The sequence below is a fragment of the Bombina bombina genome, chromosome 4 (genome assembly GCF_027579735.1).
Source record: "Bombina bombina isolate aBomBom1 chromosome 4, aBomBom1.pri, whole genome shotgun sequence".
Taxonomy (NCBI): domain Eukaryota; kingdom Metazoa; phylum Chordata; class Amphibia; order Anura; family Bombinatoridae; genus Bombina; species Bombina bombina.
Window position 1 is genome coordinate 1,054,539,144 of NC_069502.1, and position 19,584 is coordinate 1,054,558,727.

At 36.9% G+C, this 19,584-nt stretch overlaps 1 protein-coding gene across 1 annotated transcript in view; it reads right to left on the minus strand.

Annotated features, from left to right (window-relative positions):
- The window catches only part of EML6 (EMAP like 6), a 540,560-nt gene that overhangs the window by 429,806 nt on the left and 91,170 nt on the right, over window positions 1-19,584 (minus strand). The window contains exons 6-9 of the mRNA XM_053712691.1: window positions 12,132-12,267; window positions 8,525-8,726; window positions 8,140-8,277; window positions 1,385-1,641 (exon numbers count right to left, since the gene is read on the minus strand). Coding sequence (XP_053568666.1) covers window positions 1,385-1,641; window positions 8,140-8,277; window positions 8,525-8,726; window positions 12,132-12,267 — 733 coding nt within the window. The remainder of the gene's footprint in view (window positions 1-1,384; window positions 1,642-8,139; window positions 8,278-8,524; window positions 8,727-12,131; window positions 12,268-19,584) is intronic.

Sequence of the window (19,584 nt, forward strand, 5' to 3'; positions counted from 1 at the left end):
TGCCCAAAACAATTTTTCACCCAGTACCTCAGATAATTAAACAATTTAGCAAGCCAGCAAAAACGTTTAAAATCAAATAACATGAAATGTCATTAAACAGCCTGTTGCTAGACGTTCCCACTGCAAGTTAGGCTAAAAATTATATGCATATAGTATTATCCCAGTGAAGTGCCATTCCCCAGAATACTGAAGTGTACACATATATACATAACAGCCTGATACCAGTTGCTACTACTGCATTTAAGGCTGAACTTACATTATATCGGTATTGGCAGTATTTTCTCAGTCAATTCCATTCCTCAGAAAATAATATACTGCAACATACCTCTTTGCAGGTGAACCTGCCCGCTGTCCCCTGATCTGAAGTTTACCTCACTCCTCAGAATGGCCGAGAACAGCAAAATGAATCTTAGCTACGCCGGCTAAAATCATCCAAAAACTCAGGTAGATTCTTCTTCAAATTCTACCTGAGAAGGAACAACACACTCCGGTGCTGTTTTAAAATAACAAACTTTTGATTGAAGATATAAAAACTAAGTATAATCACCACAGTCCTCTCACACATCCTATCTATTAGTTGGGTGCAAGAGAATGACTGGGTGTGACGTAGAGGGGAGGAGCTATATAGCAGCTCTGCTTGGGTGATCCTCTTGCACTTCCTGTTGGGGAGGAGTTAATATCCCAGAAGTAATGATGACCCGTGGACTGACTACACTTAACAGGAGAAATAGGGGTTAATAACTTTATTATAGTGGCGGTAATGACGGGGAGCAGCGGAATAGGGGTTAATAATTTTTATTAGTGTCGCCGATGTCGGGAGCGGCAGATTAGGGGTTAATACAAATATTTAATAGTCACAATTTGGGTGGGCGGCAGATTAGGGGTTAATAAGTTTAAGGGTTAATAGGTAGTTTATGAGTGTCAGTGTACTTTGTAATACTTTAGTTATGAGTTTTGTGAAATATTTTTGTGGCGCAAAACTCCTAACTACTGGTTTCAGATTGTGGTATGAATCGTGTCGGTATGGGCTCTAACACAAGCTTTTTAGCCGGACCGCACAACCTGTAATACCTGTGCTATGAAAATACCATGCAAAAATTAAATGTTTTGGAGTGCGGAATAGACGTTGCGTTACAGGCTAAAATGCTTGCGGTATAGCTATACCGACACGACTCGCAATATCTGTGTCACTGCCATTATACTGAAATTGCCATTTTTTCAGCGTTAAAAGCCGTAACGCAAAACTTGTAATCTACCTGAATGTTATTAAAGAATAAAGGCTATGAAACCAACTAAGATAGTAAATAACAGTATTAATAATCAACCACTAAATTCAGAATAAATATGTTTGGGACAGAATAATATAAAACACCTTAATACTTACATGGCATCTTGTAGAAAAGCCTTTCCCCAGCCCCATCATTAGTTTGAAGGTATTTACTATCCACTGACCAGTCAAGGTGCGTAATGAAACTGGAAGACTTATTGCACTCTCCGATTTTTTTGTATCTCTGGGCAACTGCATAAATATCTACTAGTCCATCATTAGAACCCACAGCGAGGTAGGAACCATCTGGTGAAAACTTCATCTCATGGATAACTTCCTTCCTGTCTTTGATATGAACCACCTCAGTCATATCTCTGAAATAAGAGAATTACATTTAGAAAGTAACAGAATTGATAAAAATATAAATAATGTAACTGCAATTAAGAGTCTTATCTGAGATAAATAAGAACAAGACTTGTTTGTGATACCTAACATTTTGAATATCTTGCTTGCTATTATTTAGGGAATAAAAACTGATAAGGGTAAAGAAAAATGTCATAATTGTACTGATTAAAAGTCACACTGGTGGGCCAGTAACAGAGACACAGGATAGATGCTGTGAACAATGAATTATAAGCATCAAATGCCACTATAGACTTCTACATTCCTCTCGGCTGGCATGTATCTGTTGTTGTGCATAGAAATCAGTCTCCTTTCGTATACAACTTATTGGCAAGGAAATTTGTTGTCTATATCCCTACAAACATTTTCATTGAAGAGTGATCCCACTTTTGTTATTTTTATGACTGGCAAAGAAGCATCTGGAAATGTGTCCATCTTAGGCCTTGTCATTAAGGCCTGATGATTTTAAGATGTCAGAGGTTAATTTTCTTTCTTCTATTTACAACCCTTTACAGAAATGTCAAAAAGAATCAGACTTTTGGGACCACTGGCTTTTATTATCTGCACCTGGTTCAACAGGATACGGGGTTGGGGTGGGGAGGGTAATTAAAGGGATACTAAACCCACATTTTTTTATTTCATGATTCAGATAGAGCATGCAATTTTAAGCAACTTTCTTATTTACTCCTATTATCCATTTTTATTTGTTCTCTTGCTATCTTTAATTGAAAAGCAGGAATGTAAAGCTTAGGATCTGGCCCATTTTAGGTTCAGAACCCTGGATAGCTGTTGCTTATTGGTGGCTACCCAGGTGCTGAACCAAAAATGGGCAAGCTCCGTTACAAAAGATATTTGAACCACGTTACTAAAAGAGACTGGTGATAATGGTACTGTGTTTTTCTTTAGCTTAATTTTTGCTAAATTGTATTTTGGTATTTTAATTTATTAGTCTGGGTTCTCCTTAAGATCTCCCATATAATAATTTTAGGTGGTGGCAACAGGGATAGTGCAGTGTAGGGGAGTTTTTCTAAGGTCTGGTAGAGACTAGAAAGCGTTTGTTAACCCTTGCACCCACTGAACTAGGTCACAGGCTTGCTTGGAGTGGATAGACTGTGAGAAATTGCTTAAAGGGACAGTATACTATAAAATTGTTTTTCCCTTAATGTGTTTCCAATTACTTAAAATGTATAAGATTTGCTTTTTTAAGGCTTATTTGTGTATATGAATTAGATGATTTTGTGTGTTTGAGGCCACAACCTAATAAAATGGGTTGAGCTTGTAGGTATAATCAGATCTCATTACTGTATCACTTTGTGTACATATACCTGCTTCTTTAGCTTATATCTGTCCATAAACCAATCACCAATACCTGGAGAGAACAATGGAAAATTAACATTGTATTACCTTATCTCTTCTATAACCCACTGGGAGTGTAATTTCTTCTACTGGCTGTGTTAACACACCTTGGCCTTGAGGCCAAAAACTTTCATGATGGGTAAGGCTACCACAGGCAAAGTAAACTATTTCAAATGCCAATATAAGGGTAATGGAAATACTTGTAAACAATTTAATACACTCCATCACTGCCATCAGGTAAAGTGGATCATTGGGAACAAATTAAAGGGGAGAAAGTTTTCGAGTAAACTGTCCCTTTAAGGTGGAAAGTGTTGGTTAACCCTGTCTGTGTCAAACAGGTGATTGGTACAGGGTTAGTTAACCCGGTACGTCACAGGCCTAAATGTTACTGAATTGATAAAAAAAAAATTAAATTAAAAAAATAAAAAGTAAATAATTATCATTGTGTTTGTTATTTTTGTATATATTAAAACGTGAGAAACCTAAGCTTAGGTGATTGATGATCCCCATTTCAGTTGCACATTTATTGACAATGTATTATTTATTTCTTTGTATTCCTATTTCCATGATGTTCTGTATCGCATGAACGTATAAATAAAAGCACAAATTTGTAATTAAAAGATTTTATTTGAGATGTAATCTACTTATTTATGTAAATCCTTGGGATCTGCACATCACTTTTTCGCTGAAACTTCAGTGTCCTATTATGTTTATCTCACAATAAAGAAAATATAAAAATAAATAAAAAATTCTAGTCTACAAAATCATGTCTAGGTGGATGATGCTAAGCATCATTAATAGTATATCTATGTTACAATACAAGAATATATTGAAGTACCTAAAGTGAATAATAAATGTGAAATTAAGTGCATAAAAGTATGATTGTATCACTTATTTCCACTCTGTGTTGTGGATATTTTATAACTCTTCCAGTTCTGATAACGTAAAAAATATAAAACATAAAACATACAATAGTGTAATATAGTCTGTAAAACAACAAGTTCTATCCTGTGCCCAATGTGTTCACACTCTTTTCAGAACTATGATCAGGAGTGATGTTTGTAGTAGGCCTGTATACCACCCTGGCGGGCTCCAGGTGTAGGGTAACCATGTTGCCGCTTTAAAAAAGGACACATATGAAAAATACATGGCAGGGTCCTTATTCAAAACATTTCTTTAAACAGCCCTGACATATGTATGTTTCATATGTCTGCCTTTTTAAAGCGGCAATATGGTAACCCTATCTGTCTGTGCTCACCTCCCCTGTGGATGTGGACGGCATCCCATTATTACCATTTTGTAGCCAAAGTTGTGTCTTTCTCCTAATGAAAAAAGGGAGCGTTACTAAGTCATGAAGAGGTACGGCTCCATTTTTTGTTAGGAAAAAGACATGACTCTGTGGCCACACAGAGGCAACAGTCAGATGCCATATGCAGTCATCCTGACATTCCAAGTCAATGGTGACTAATAATAGACCTTAGACTTCAGTGACTTTTTCTCCTTTCAACCAACTTTATTCACAATAACAAAATAACATAAAAGAAATGTACAAAGTAAGGAGATGCAGCTCCCTTGTTGCAACCATACAAAAGGCAGTACAATATATAACAATAAACCAAGTAACTTGTTTTTAAAGTTATTTTAAGCTATCAATACTCTTTTAAGTAAAGTTTTAATAGTAGACAAAATAGCGCCTACACTGTTTTCCTGAAAACATGTAGATACCTAAGCCTGTCAGGGTTAAGTACAGGCCTACATACTTAAAGGGACATTCCAGTTAAAATTTAAAAACACATAGATGAATTGCATCTTTGAACAGAAACATATTTGCAATATACATGTATTGACAAAAATGCTTCTAGTAAAAGTTATCATTGTTTTAGTGTTAGCATTTTTCTCTGCATGTGAAGTGCACCAGAATTTTAAATACTGCAGTTGCTCAGAGCGTCAGTGGGGCTTGTATCATGTCAGCAAATAACATATGTAGTCATTACCAGATAATACGAGCATCTTAGGCTCTCTGAACAAGTGTTGTGTTTAAAATGCTGGTGCAAGTAGCATACTTAAATACACTTTGGAAACAGCTATAGTGTTTACTAGAAGCATTGTTGCTAATACATGTATATTACAAAATTGCTTCTATTCAAAATTGAAATGCATCCATGTGCATTTCTATTGCGTATATCTTTTTTCCACACACCTGGCGCCTGCCAGCAGGGCCGCCACTAGAAATTTTGGGGCCCCGGACTTAACCATTGATCAGGGCCCCCCCCTCCATTGACATGTGCAATTTTTGACCAAGTGACTAAAACGTATATGCACTTTATTCTTAATTGTCTATTTAAACTTGGAAATGTTGTAAAGGTAGAAACATACACTGAAACACACACACTCACACATAAGGATTCACATACAGACACTCTAGCAAACACGCAAAGAAACTCAGACACAGACACCCAAACAGACACTTAGCACTTGTTTACATTGCCCTGACAAGTAATGAGGTAAACTACAGTTTTGTAAAAAAAAAAAAAAGGAGATTTAGAAAACAAAATATGGAGTTCTGAATTATCTTTTTGTAAAGGAAGATGCCAACTAAATGATGACAACAGCTTTACAGTGGCTGAAAGGAAGGGCCCTGAACTGCCTAAACAATAATTTAAAGGTTAAATGGTAGATTGGTGACTTCCGGAAAGGTCTCATAAGTCTCAAAGTCTGTAGAAAGATGTGAATAATCAGTAGTAAGGTCAAAAGGTCGTAAAAAAGGAACATACAATGGACACCCACACACAAACTCAAACTTGCACATACACCCAAGGAAACACCAACAGAGACAGCCTCAGAAAACACACAAAGACATACACACACACACACACAGAGACACCCACAGAAAACACATAAAGACATACATACACACCCTCACTGAGACATCCACAGAAAACACACAAAGACATACACACCCTCACAGAGACACCCACAGAAAATACACACCTTCACAGAGACATCCACAGAAAACACAGACATACGTACACACACACACACACACACACACACACCCTCACAGAGACATCCACAAAAAGCACAGACATACACACCCACCCTCACAGAGGCATCCAGAGAAAATACACAAAGACAAACACACGCCCACCCTCACAGAGACACCCATAGAAAAAGCTCAAAGACATATGCACACACCCTCACAGACATCCACAGAAAATGCACAAAGACATACACACCCACCCTCACAGAGATACCAACAGAAAAAAATACATACACACTTATAGAGACACAAACCAAAGCACAAAGACATAAGCACAGACACCCACAGAAACACTCACAGGAGGAAACATTTATGCACCTTGCATCCCCTAAATCAACAGTGTGTGACATGCATGATAAAAAAATGCAGAAATTAAGAGATCACTTTTTAAAGAATCATATTTGTAAATGTGCAAACAAAAATAATTCTGTGAATTCAAAATTGTACATTAATGATCTGGGTAGATTGCTAGATGACGAAAAGTACTTTTAAAAGGTTGACATATGTTTGTTTGATGTTTTCCCCATTTTCCCCAACCAAGAGCACCACTTCAAATATAGTGTACAAATGTTCCCATCTGTCAGCTGTACTTGTGGATTTTGAAAATGCTGTACTCTATATGGTCTTGGTGGAACCATAAGCTGTGGTACTCATACCATTAGATCTGGTTAAATGCAGGATTTAAGCGTGTTGGTATTCATTTCAAAATTAAGTCAGCTGTAGAGTAAACTGAACAGCTTTAAGTTAACCTGTCTCATTTCCAACACTGAGCAATCTTAGTCTGAGAGTATAACATGTTATGCAGATGTAAAAATCTTAGATAAAATGCCTCCTTTTATCTGAAAAGTCCTTGCATAAAGGGGCAGTAAACTGGAATGCAATATATATAATTTGTGTATTGAGGAGGAAACATTTCTGCATGGTTTTAAATATAGAATTTCTACAGCATTGTCAAATAATCATACACTGCTGCTAAAAAAAATGTGTTTTTATGGACCCCTGGCCCCACCATACAACTACTACCACACTGAAGTTACAATCTTAAATTGTACAAAGAAATAAAAAACATTTGCCTCATGGGGCCCCCCTAGCCCATTGGGCCCCTGACAGGAGTCACCCCTGTCACCCCCTGATGGCGGCCCTGCCTGCCAGGGTGGTATACAGGCCTGCTACACATATCAGAGCTGATCATAGATCTGAGAAGAGTGAGAACACATTTGGCACAAGACAGAACTTTACTATTGTCTGTTTTATATTTTTTACATGTTATCGGAACCAGGAGAATTATAAAACATCCAGAACACACAGTGGGAATAAGTGCCACAAACATCCTTTATTTTATGCACTTTATTTCACATTTATTATACAATATATTTTATTATTGTGAATTTATTGAACATTTATTAACATAAATATTAAGTATCATGATATTTTATTAAAGTATATGTGGTGTGTTTGAAGTAGAATGTGTGTGTGTGTTTGAAATGCTGTTGCAGTGTTGGGAGATATATAGAAACATAAATGTTTATGAACAATAACATGACCATCTGATGTACATACATGTCTCATTTGCTATTTTTTTTATTTGAGTAAATGCTAGCCAGTATATTGTGCAGATTGTTATATATATTTGTGAGTAATGATTGGTGGGTTTGTAACCAGTCTTGTCTGGGGTTAACTGCCTGTGTCAGGGGAGGTGCACCCATTACACTATGAGAGTGTTCACAAGTTATGAGAAATGCACCAAGCTTATTCTGAGAGTGCTGACCAAGACATGGGATGTGCACCCCCAGTCCAGTCTGAGAGTGCAGTAAATTATTGTGTTTATTATGAATTCACTAGAGAAACTATGTTTAGCTAAATGTGGTCTCACAGATGCTGCTAGCCAGTATTAATAAAATCAATTAAGGATGGCCGTGGTAAGGACCCAAGAGCTGGAAGGGCCTTGGGGAACCACTTGACATTATCACCTCTTAGCCAATAATTGTTACCAACACATGCAATGTATGCTTTTAGTGTTTGTGAGTGTTCTTCATTTATTTTGTAATCATTTAAAAAACACATTGTATCTTACCTAACCCTGAGTACAGTAAAAGAGCCATCTTTCATTCCAAGAGCAAGCTGGGATCCATCTGAACTGAATGCAACACTACGAACGGCCTCCTCCATATTACAACGAGCAATCAGTGCATGATCTGCAAGACTCCAAAGTCTATGAGAAGAAAGAAACAAGATGCAGTTAGCATAACCTAGGAACCATATTCATGTACAAATCTACAGTACATACTACAAATACATGAATGTGCAGCAATGTACAATTACTAAACCCCTAGGTTGCCAGAGGAGCAATATCCAATGCAGTGCAGTCATGTATGGAAGTAAAAGGTTAGTGACGTTACATTAGCAGATAAAAAAACTCAATATAGCATATAAAGAATGTAAATAAGTATGCAACCCACCTTACCGAGCGGTCATCACTACCAGTGACAGCCAAAGGCTTCTTGGGATGCATAGCCAGGGCCCAGAGTTCGCCTTCACAATGGCCTTGCATTATTAACATTGGCTTGTCTCTTTCTCGCACCATCACTTCAAATATTTCACTATCCTGGGTCCCAGCTAAAATTCTGTCTGCCTTCCAGCACACGCTCCGGATAGACAAACCTACATCAAATCAGAAAATGTATCTCTAGACCTTTGTTACACAATAAAGGATTCCATTATGTAGGGATTATATGTTTTATGTTCATGGCTTGTGAAACTAAACAAATCTTACAATAAATTCATATACATACAAAGAGAAGTGCACTCACAGGAACGAACAACTGGCTCAATAACATTGTTAGCCTGTTCTATGGCGATTTACCACCTGGGTGCAACTTTTTAGCCCAGTAATGCTTTTCACAGAGTAGAACTTTCCTGTAGTATATCAGTCTGATCCCGCCTATTACGGTCAGTCCAGCGCCGAAATACCAGGCAATTCCTCTCTGAACAAGGAACACAGCAACCCCAGACGATCGTTTCGGCCTTCATTGGGCCTCGTCAGTGAGGTGTAGCTATCATGGAGTGCTGTTCTCTCTATTTGACTTTTTAAATAAATTCATATAGTTCTGTTTATTGTATAATAGATACAACATCAATATTTAGAATTTGGGATTTAATTTTGAATTTAATGTTCGTTAAAGTCAGTGTTGAACAACTCAGACTGCAGTTGTGCATATGCATTGGGTTCTGTTAAAAAATAAAAAAACAAACAAATACAGCAACTGCTTTGTGTCAATACTACATGCACAGACAAGCTGTTTAAAGGGTCAGGAAACCCCAACTTTTTCTTTCATGATTCGGATAGAACATACAATTTTCAATTTCAACTTTCCAATTTACTTATATTATCAAATTTGCTTCACTCTCTTGTTATCATTTGCTGAAGGAACAGCATTGCACTACTGGCAGCTAGATGAACACATCTAGTTAGCCAATCACAAGAGATAAATATGTGCAGACACCAATCAGCAGCAGCTCCCACTAGTGTATGATATCTACGTATTATTTTTCAACAAGTGATACCAAGAGAAGAAAGCACATTTGAAAATAAAAGTGAATTTAAAAGTGTCTTAAAATTACATGCTCTATCGGAATCATGCAAGATTAATTTTGACTTTCCTATCCCTTTAAAACTAAAAATTTACAAAACCTATACATTTATGAACAAGCTCCACTGTTCACAAAAATTGTATTTTGTAACAAAGGGTCATTCCTAATACAAATATATAGATAATATGTGTGTAGATAGATATATATAGATAGATGATTGATAGATAGATAGATAGTGAAGCAGAGAGTTGGGTAGTTACTGGGAACCGGTGCTGCCCCTTTTAAATAACTATTCATAAACTACAAGAGTGGAAAGGAGAGAGGGGGATGTTAGCACTCAAACCTACCTAGGCGGAGTATATGTCGATATAAAACTAAATTTTATTATGTATACTTAAAAATACAGAGAAAAGCTCTGTGCTCCACATAGAAAACCAAATCCCTTTAAAAAGCCGTTTGTCACTCCCCTGTTTCCTGGCCGATAACTAGAAGCGTCGGCTTCAGGTTACAGGAGTGACAGTGACGTTCAATATACAGAGCAGTAAAATATACAAACGCGTTTCAGCCGTATAACAGCCTTTTTCAATGTAGGCTGCTGTGTGTTAGTGTAAAAATGAACAAGCCGAAGCTAGCGTGGCAGGTGATTTATAGGTAGTCATAGTTAGTGTCTAAGCCAATCACCCTCCACTTCTCTCTCACACTCCTCCATGCTCGTCATCATATGGAGGCGTGGCTGTGGTACACACTATGCAATATGATAGTTAACTATGTTAATAAATATCAACTCAGCCACTGTGATCTCACTTATTATAGTGACAGGAATAGATTGCATTCAATGGTAAAATTAACTAAATTTGCAATTGATCTATATGCAGTCATAGTTAATGCGTTAGCCACATAGAGGTTAATATCAAGCACCATAGTATGGTTATATGTATGTTAGGAGAATACTTTGACTATTTATGCAATAAGAATACTTAGGTATACATTTCACGGCTACATTGAACTTATCAGTGTCCTGTTTTCCAAAGTAGGAAGAAATGGAGATCTCTATGGAGACTATGCACTGATGTGCTTTAAAGAAGAGTATGGCTGAATAGTATGAGATCATGATATTGATGCTCTAACTATCGGAATATAGTAAGAATTAATATATGTGTCTTTCACTAGTATTGTTAGACACATAATTCACATAAATATAACCCAATACCTAATCTCAGCATAATATAGCACATAGCATACAATATATATTATCGGATACTTGAAATGGTTATATCATTCTCCCGTATACAAAGGGTTAAAGTATTAGAATCCATTGAACCAAGTATATACCCTATGAACTGCAAGATGACGCAGTATCAGGTAACACATCTTTAATTAGTAATTCCATACAGTGGATACTATCTGATGCAAGTCGATCCGGTCATCATTACTAGTGATATTGCAGTGTCTAAGTTAGTATTCATTCACATAGTTAGCTATCGTAGTGTACACTGTGAACTGTAGCCACACCCGCATATTATGACAAACGTGGGGGGGGGTGAAAAAAGTGGATGATAGGCTAACGCATTAATTATGACTGCATATAGATCAATTGCAAATTTCGTTCAGTTTACCATTGAATGCAATCTATTCCTGTCACTATAATAAGTGAGATCACAGTGGCTGAGTTGATATTTATTAATATAGTTAACTATCATATTGCGTAGTGTGTACAACAGCCATGCCTCCATATGATGACGAGCATAGAGGAGTGTGAGAGAGAAGTGGAGGGTGATTGGCTTACACACTAACTATGACTACATATAAATCACCTGCCACGCTAGCTTCGGCTTGTTCATTTTTACACTAACACACAGCAGCCTACATTGAAAAAGGCTGTTATATGGCTGAAACGCGTTTGTATATTTTACTGCTGTGTATATTGAACGTCACTGTCACCCCTGTCACCTGAAACCAACGCTTCTAGTTATCAGCCAGGAAACAGAGAAGTGACAAACGGCTTTTTAAAGGGATTTGGTTTTCTATGTGGAGCACAGAGCTTTTCTCTGTATTTTTAAGTATACATAATAAAATTTAGTTTTATATCGACATATACTCCGCCTAGGTAGGTTTGAGATAGATCATTAATATATATAATTTTCCTAATTCTGTACTATTTATGACTTCTGCCCCCTCCTGAATCCCTGAACAGATAGTAACAGTAATGGTAACTGTATGAAAGCTTTTTTATTAAACTAAATAAAACATGCAGCAACAAATAATGGCAACATTAGTACAAAAACATACATTATTTTTACACTTTGTATATATGAGCAAGGCATACATGTGACATCTGCAAAGGAATGCTGTTATTTATTCCTATGCTAGTGCACAAGCACAGGAAATCTCTACCTTTCCAATAAAATCTTATTAGGCAGTTATGGTGCTATTTAATTAACAAAGAAATTAATATTTCTTCTCTACTCTACCTACCTTTATAGCCTTGATCGCTATCCCTCAGATCAATTTTAGTGATTGGTTTAAAGTCATTGTCCCACAGTCGAATGCAGCCATCTCTTCCACCAGTAGCAAAACCTTCTTCACAGGCATACATACTAAATATACCAGCCTATAAGGCAAAAAGAGTCACAAACTATTATTGTGAGAAAAAAATATAGAACATTTGTAAATACTTTTCACCATCTAAACAACAAAGACACTTGCGTCTCCATCCACATTAAAGGGTTAGAAATCTTTGCCAAGTATTAGCAAAACAAAATACATAATTGTAATTAGAAGCTTTTTAGCATCTTTAATATTCACATGCAAAAAGCAGTAACGACCGCCCTTAAAAAAGGCAGAGTTGATGCAAAATTAACTGATCATCAACATCCAATAGGTAATTGTTTCTGCCCATCTTATTTAAATATTAAAAGGACGCTCTTTATTGAAACCTTGCATGCGCGAGGTTGCGAATGTCAATAGTGTCCACATACTACAGGGGCTTATACTTTAGGTAAGTATAATAAGTACCCCTAGGCTAATGAACAAGTTAATTTGATTTTAGTAAAAGGAAGTCCACTTCTAGACTAACAAGTATTTTTTTAACCCCTAGACAAACAAGCATGTTGGTTTTTATTTCTTAAAGTAGAGAACCCGCAGAGTGACCAGCAATTATTTTTAACCCCTAGACTAACAAGCAAGTTGTTTTGTTCTTAAAAACAGATTAATCGCAGGAGCTGCAAAGATTAAAAGCAACAGCAATTTAGGATGTTAATAATTAACTTTAGTCACATCCTAAATTCCTGTTGCTTTTAATCTTTGCATCTCCTGCGATTAATCTGTTGTAAGAACAAAAAAACTTGCTTGTTAGTCTAGGGGTTAAAAATAATTGCTGGTCACTCTGCGGGTTGTCTACTTTAAGAAAAAAAAACCCAACATGCTTGTTTTTCTAGAGGTTAAAAAAAATGCTCGTTAGTCTATGGGTTTATTTACTTTTACTAAGATCAAATTGAATTGCTCGTTAGCCTAGGTGTACTTATTATACTTACCTCAAGCAACCTAACACAAATATTTCCCCATGCGCTCAGTGAATCTTCAGCGCTCTGGTGCGCCACTCCCACCAACGTCGACGTCACTTTTATGAAGTCCGCCCCCTGCTTCCCATGTCAGAATAATGATGTGCCGCATTAGCTAGGTATGAGGGGCCAAGATGCGCATGCGTTACTTTCAAAATAATTATATGCGCATGCGGGTCGCCATGATGATTCTACCTAGGTAGAAAATCATTATAGGGCCCACATGAGATAAAAAACAGTTTTGGCGAAATAAAGATTTTTAATGAGGAATAACTAGAAAACAAGTGAAAACATTTAACAGGTACTTATTTGAAATATTTAATACATCAAATGAAATGTCAAAATATATTAAAAACTTTTTGGGTTTACTATCCCTTTAACAGTTCAAATCTCAAATTCTAGTTTAAATATTTTTTCTTAATAAATTTGTGCTGTTTTATCAGAGATGCCTAACAGCCAATTCTGGGCTAGATAATCATTGTTAAGTTTATTTGTGGCAGGTTGCGCATGTTACCAATGTATTGTCATGTTATTGTGTCCCCTAGGCTTGGTGTGATCTGTGATTATGTAGATGTGTAAAGAAATATGTTTCTAAATTATTATAGGTAAGTGGTACGGCTTTTAACGCTGAAAATGGAATGCTCAGGAACGCACATTACGAGTCACGGAGGTATAGCTATACCGCAAGCATTTTAGCCTGTAACGCAGCGTCCATTCTGCACTCAAAAAAATGACATCTGAGTGCGCGATTTTCATAGCGCTGGTATTACAGGTTGTGCTGTCCGGCTACAAAGCTTGCGTTACAGCCTATACTGACACGATCCATTCCGCCACCTAAGAGCAGTAGTTATGGATTTTGTGTAACAAAAATGTTTCACAAAAAGCATAACTAAAATGTTACAAAGTACACTAACACCCATAAACTATCTATTAACCCCTAAACTGCCACCCTCCCACATTGCAAACACTATATTAAACCTATTAACCCCTAATCTGCCGCCCACCCACATCAAGACTACTAAATAAAGTTCTTAACCCCTAATCTGCCGCCCACTTACATCCCAAACACTATTTAAATATATTAACCCCTAAATCGCCACTCCCCGACATCGCTGACACTAAATAAACCTATTAACCCCTAATCCTACAGCCCCCACATCGCTGACACTAAATAAACCTATTAACCCCTAAACCGCCAGCCCCCCACATCGTAACTACTAAAATAAACCTATTAACCCCTAAACCTAACACCCCCTAACTTTAAATTAAAATTACAATATAACTATATTTAAATAAATAAAAACTTACCTGTGAAATAAAAATATACCTAACATTAAACTTTATATTAACCTAACATTACTAATCTAATAAAATAAAAAAAATACCAATTAAAAAATCTAAATTACAAATTTAAAAAACCTAACACTGCGAAAAATAATAAACAGATTACAAAAAATAATAAACACTAAGATTACAAAAAATAAACAAAACTATCAAAAATAAAAACAATTACATCTAATCTAATAGCCCTATAAAAATAAAAAAGCCCCCCAAAATAAAAACACCCCCTAACCTAAGGCTAAAAAGCTTGTGTTAGGTTTAGGGGTAAAAAGTGTGACTTAGTGTTTTGCGATGTGGGGGAGCGGCGGAATAGGGGTTAATAATTATATTTAGTGTCGGCGATGTCAGGGAGCGGTGTATTAGGGGTTAACAACTTGTATTACTGCCAGCGATGTCGGGGAGCGGCGGAATAGGTTTTAATTACTTTTATTAGTGTCTGCAATGTCTGGAGCGACGAAATAGGGGTTAATAACTTTTATTAGTGTCTGCGATTTTGGGGTCGGCGGATAAAGGGTGTTTAGACTTGGGCTTTATGTTAGGGTGTTAGGTTTAAATGTAACTTTCTTTTCCCCATAGACATCAATGGGGCTGCGTTACGCCGATTTGCCATTCCGCACTTCAGGTGTTAGTTTTTTTTCTAACACTCTCTCCCCATTGATGTCTATGGGGGAAAGCGTACAAGATCACGTAAACTCAGCCCTTGGCTTTTGTGCGATATGGAGCTTAACAAACCATAACGCACAGCACAAGGAGGCTTTTCAGTAACTCGTAATGGCAGCGCTATGGAGAGTGCAATAATGCACTGTTTAGCGAAAAACTTGTAAACTAGGTGACTGTGAATTTTTTTAGCACTAAAGAATTATGATTCATTAAGAGACACAAATGGTGATGATACTGACAGAAACTGGCAAACCTAACAAATATTATAGTTGTTTTTAGTACTTGAAATTAGGATATAAAAGAATAAGATATAAGGAAACCAAGGTCTAGAAAGACATCATTGTAATTTTTTTTTAGCCGTACAGAATTTGATTGTAAAATACAAATAGACAGTAATGATAATTTTAAATGGCGATCTTATACAGTGATGTAGTTTTGGTCAAGGGGTTTCAGCTCATTTGATTGTCTGGAACAATTTATTATTAAAGGGACATAAAACACTTTGAAAAGGTAATTTAAAATGATAAATCGTATATATAAAAAAAAAGGTCTGCAATATACATTCATTATTTATTTATTCCCTTTTCCTGTAATTCCATTATAAAATTGTGAGCTTTTCGGGTTCTGTTAGAAATGGAAGTGCAGAACACTGTTATATTCTACACAGCCATTGGCTGCACACTCTAGTGACCTATGTATAACTGTCTCTAATTGGCCACAGCAGAGAAGGTTACCTAAGTTACAACATGACAGCTCCCATTGTTTTATGAAAACTAAAACTTTTCTTATTTTGTTAATATTTAAAGGGACAGTAAACGTAAAAAATAATGTTACATAAAACTGCACATAGTGCAGAATCATGTAACATTATCTTAGCGACAGTTTGAAAAAATAAAAGATTTAGGAGATTTTAGCCCCCAAAGTTACACTTACCTCGTTTCCTCTCCAGCCTCTTCTGATCAGGTCTTCTTTTCCAAAGCCGTTCGCGGGCGCACTGTCTAATCTGGTAGCGGGAGCGAGCTACATTTAGTTTTAGTATGGGGGCTAAAATTTCTCAAATCTTTTGATTTTTCAAGCTCTCGCTAAGATACTGTTACATAATTCTGCACTATTTGCAGAATTCCGTAACATAAATTTTTGCTTTTGCTGTCCTTTTAACGTGTAATATGAGCGCAGTTTAACCTGTGTGCAAATGATCGCAAAAACCATTGCACAAATGTTTGAGCACCACTTGTAATCTAGCTCTTAGTGTTTAATGCCCTTTAATATTAATTAGATGTGGCTTAATAGTGCAGGTAACTGAAAGGCAACAAGAGATACTGCTATATAGTTCAATGTGTTTCAAACTGTTAGCCACCTAACCTTAATCAGCAATCATTTTGAAACATCTCAGTTTCCTACAGTAACTGAAATTTCTGCAGGGATTTCTCCTACATGTGGGAAAAAAACATAACAAAAAATCCAGCCCGAAAGATCTGATTTTCAAGAACTGATGCAATATTGGTGGTGTCTGTAAGATTGAAGGTTGTTATTGTCTCCTAATGAGCTAATTGATGATGTGCAAATTTAACCCGTTCCTTAAACGTACAGTTTAGTTAAAATTAAACTTTCATGATTCAGATATGGAATGCAATTTTAAAAACATAATTTATGCTTACCTGATAAATGTATTTCTCTTGTAGTGTATCCAGTCCACGGATCATCCATTACTTATGGGATATATTCTCCTTCCCAACAGGAAGCTGCAAGAGTCCACCCACAGCAAAGCTGCTATATAGCTCCTCCCCTAACTGCCATTACCAGTCATTCGACCGAAAACATGCAGAGAAAGGAAAACCATAGGGTGCAGTGGTGACTGTAGTTTAATGGAAAAATTACCTGCCTTAAAGTGACAGGGCGGGCCGTGGACTGGATACACTACAAGAGAAATACATTTATCAGGTAAGCATAAATTATGTTTTCTCTTGTTAAGTGTATCCAGTCCACGGATCATCCATTACTTATGGGATACCAATACCAAAGCTAAAGTACACGGATGATGGGAGGGACAAGGCAGGTACTTAAACGGAAGTTACCACTGCCTGTAAAAAACCCTTTCTCCCAAAAATAGCCTCCAAAGAAGCAAGGTATCAAATTTGTTAAATATGAAAAAGTATGAAACGCAGACCAAGACTCCGTCTTGTAATCTGTTCAACAGAAGCCACATTTAAAAAAGGCCCAAGTGAAAACCACAGCTCTAGTAGAATGAGCTGTAATCCCTTCAGGAGGCTGCTGTCCAGCAGTCTCATAAGCTAAATGAATTATGCTTTTTAACCAAAAAGACAGAGAGGTTGCTGAAGTCCTTTGACCTCTCCTCTGTCCAGAATAGACAACAAACAAGGTGAATGTTTGATGAAAATCTGTAGTAGCTTGTAAGTAAAACTTTAAAACACGAACCACGTCCAAATTGTGTAATAGACGTTCCTTCTTTGAAGAAGGATTAGGATACAAGAATGGAACAACAATCTCTTGAGTGATATTCTTGTTAGATACCACCTTAGGTAAAAACCCAGGTTGGTACACAGGACTACCTTATCCGTACGGAGAACCAGATAAGGAGAATCACATTGCAACGCAGATAACTCGGAGACTCTATGAGCCGAGGAAATAGCTACCAAAAAGGAACTTTCCAAGATAGAAGTTTGATATCTATGGAATGAAAAGGTTCAAATGGAACTCCTTGAAGAACCTTAAGAACCAGCTTTAAGCTCCATGGCGGAGCAACATTTTTAACCACAGGCTTGGTTCTAACCAAAGCCTGACCAAATGCCTGAACGTCTAGAATACCTGCCAGACGCTTGTGCAAAAGAATAGACAGAGTAGAAATCTGTCCTTTTAAAGAACTAGCTGACAACCCTTTTCTCAAAATCATCTTGGAGAAAAGATAATATCCTGGGAATCCAGACTTTACTCCATGAGTAACCCTTGGATTCATAACAATAAGATATTTACACCATATCTTATGTTAAATTTTCCTAGAGACAGGCTTTTATGCCTGTATTAAGGTATCAATTACTGACTCGGAGAAGCCATGCTTTGATAACATCAAGCGTTCTGTCTCCAGGCAGTCCATCTCAGATTAGTTATATTTAGATGGTTGAAAAGACCCTGAGGTAGAGGGTCCTGTCTCAGAAGCAGAGACCGTGGTGGAAAGGATGACATGTCCACCAGATCTGCATACCAGGTCCTGCGTGGCCACGCAGGCACTGTCAAAAGCACCAAAGCACTCTCCTGCTTGATCTTGTGCAAACCCCTCCGGAGGGAATTCCCACTCCCCCGGATGAAAAGTCTGACGACTTAGAAAATCTGCCTCCCAGTTCTCAACACCTGGGATAGGGATAGCTTTTAGACAAGAGTGAGTCTCTGTCCAGTGAATTATTTTAAGACTTCTAACATTGCTAGGGAACTTCTGTTCCCCCTTGATGGTTGATGTAAGCCACAGTCGTGATATTGTCCGACTGAGAAAAAAGGCAGTAAATCAAACGAAATTTTTACAGTACATGTAATAAGTTAACAGAGCATTGCACCCACTTGCAAATGGATGATTAACCCCTTAATGCAAAAAACAGATAAAAAAAAACAAAAACAAAAAAAAAACGACATTTTTTTAAACAGACACAACAAAACTGCCACAGCTGAGCTGTGGATTACCTTCCCTATAACTGTTTCTATACAAAATTTAAGCCAGCCATGTGGAAAAATTAGGCCCCAATAAGTTTTATCACCAAACATATGTTAAAAAACGATTAAACATGCCAGCAAACGTTTTAAAACACATTCTTATAAGAGTATGTATGTCTATTAATAAGCCTGATCCAGTCGCTATCACTGCATTTAAGGCTTTACTTACATTACTTCGGTATCAGCAATATTTTCTTAGTCAATTCCATTCCTTAGAAAAATATATTACTGCACATACCTTAGCATATATCTCTATCAATCAGCCTGGTACCAGTCGCTTTCACTGCATTTAAAGGCTGTACTTACATTACTTCGGTATCAGCAGTATTTTCTTAGTCAATTCCATTCCTTAGAAAAATATTTTACTGCACATACCTTATTTGCAGGAAAACCTGCACGCCATTCCCCCTCTGAAGTACCTTACTCCTCAGAATGTGTGAGAACAGCAACTGGATCTTAGTTACGTCTGCTAAGATCATAGAAAAAACGCAGGCAGATTCTTCTTCCAAATACTGCCTGAGATAAACAGCACACTCCGGTGCCATTTAAAAATAACAAACTTTTGATTGAAGAAATAAACTAAGTATAAAAAACCACAGACTCTCACGACCTCCTATCTATGTTGAGACTTGCAAGAGAATGACTGG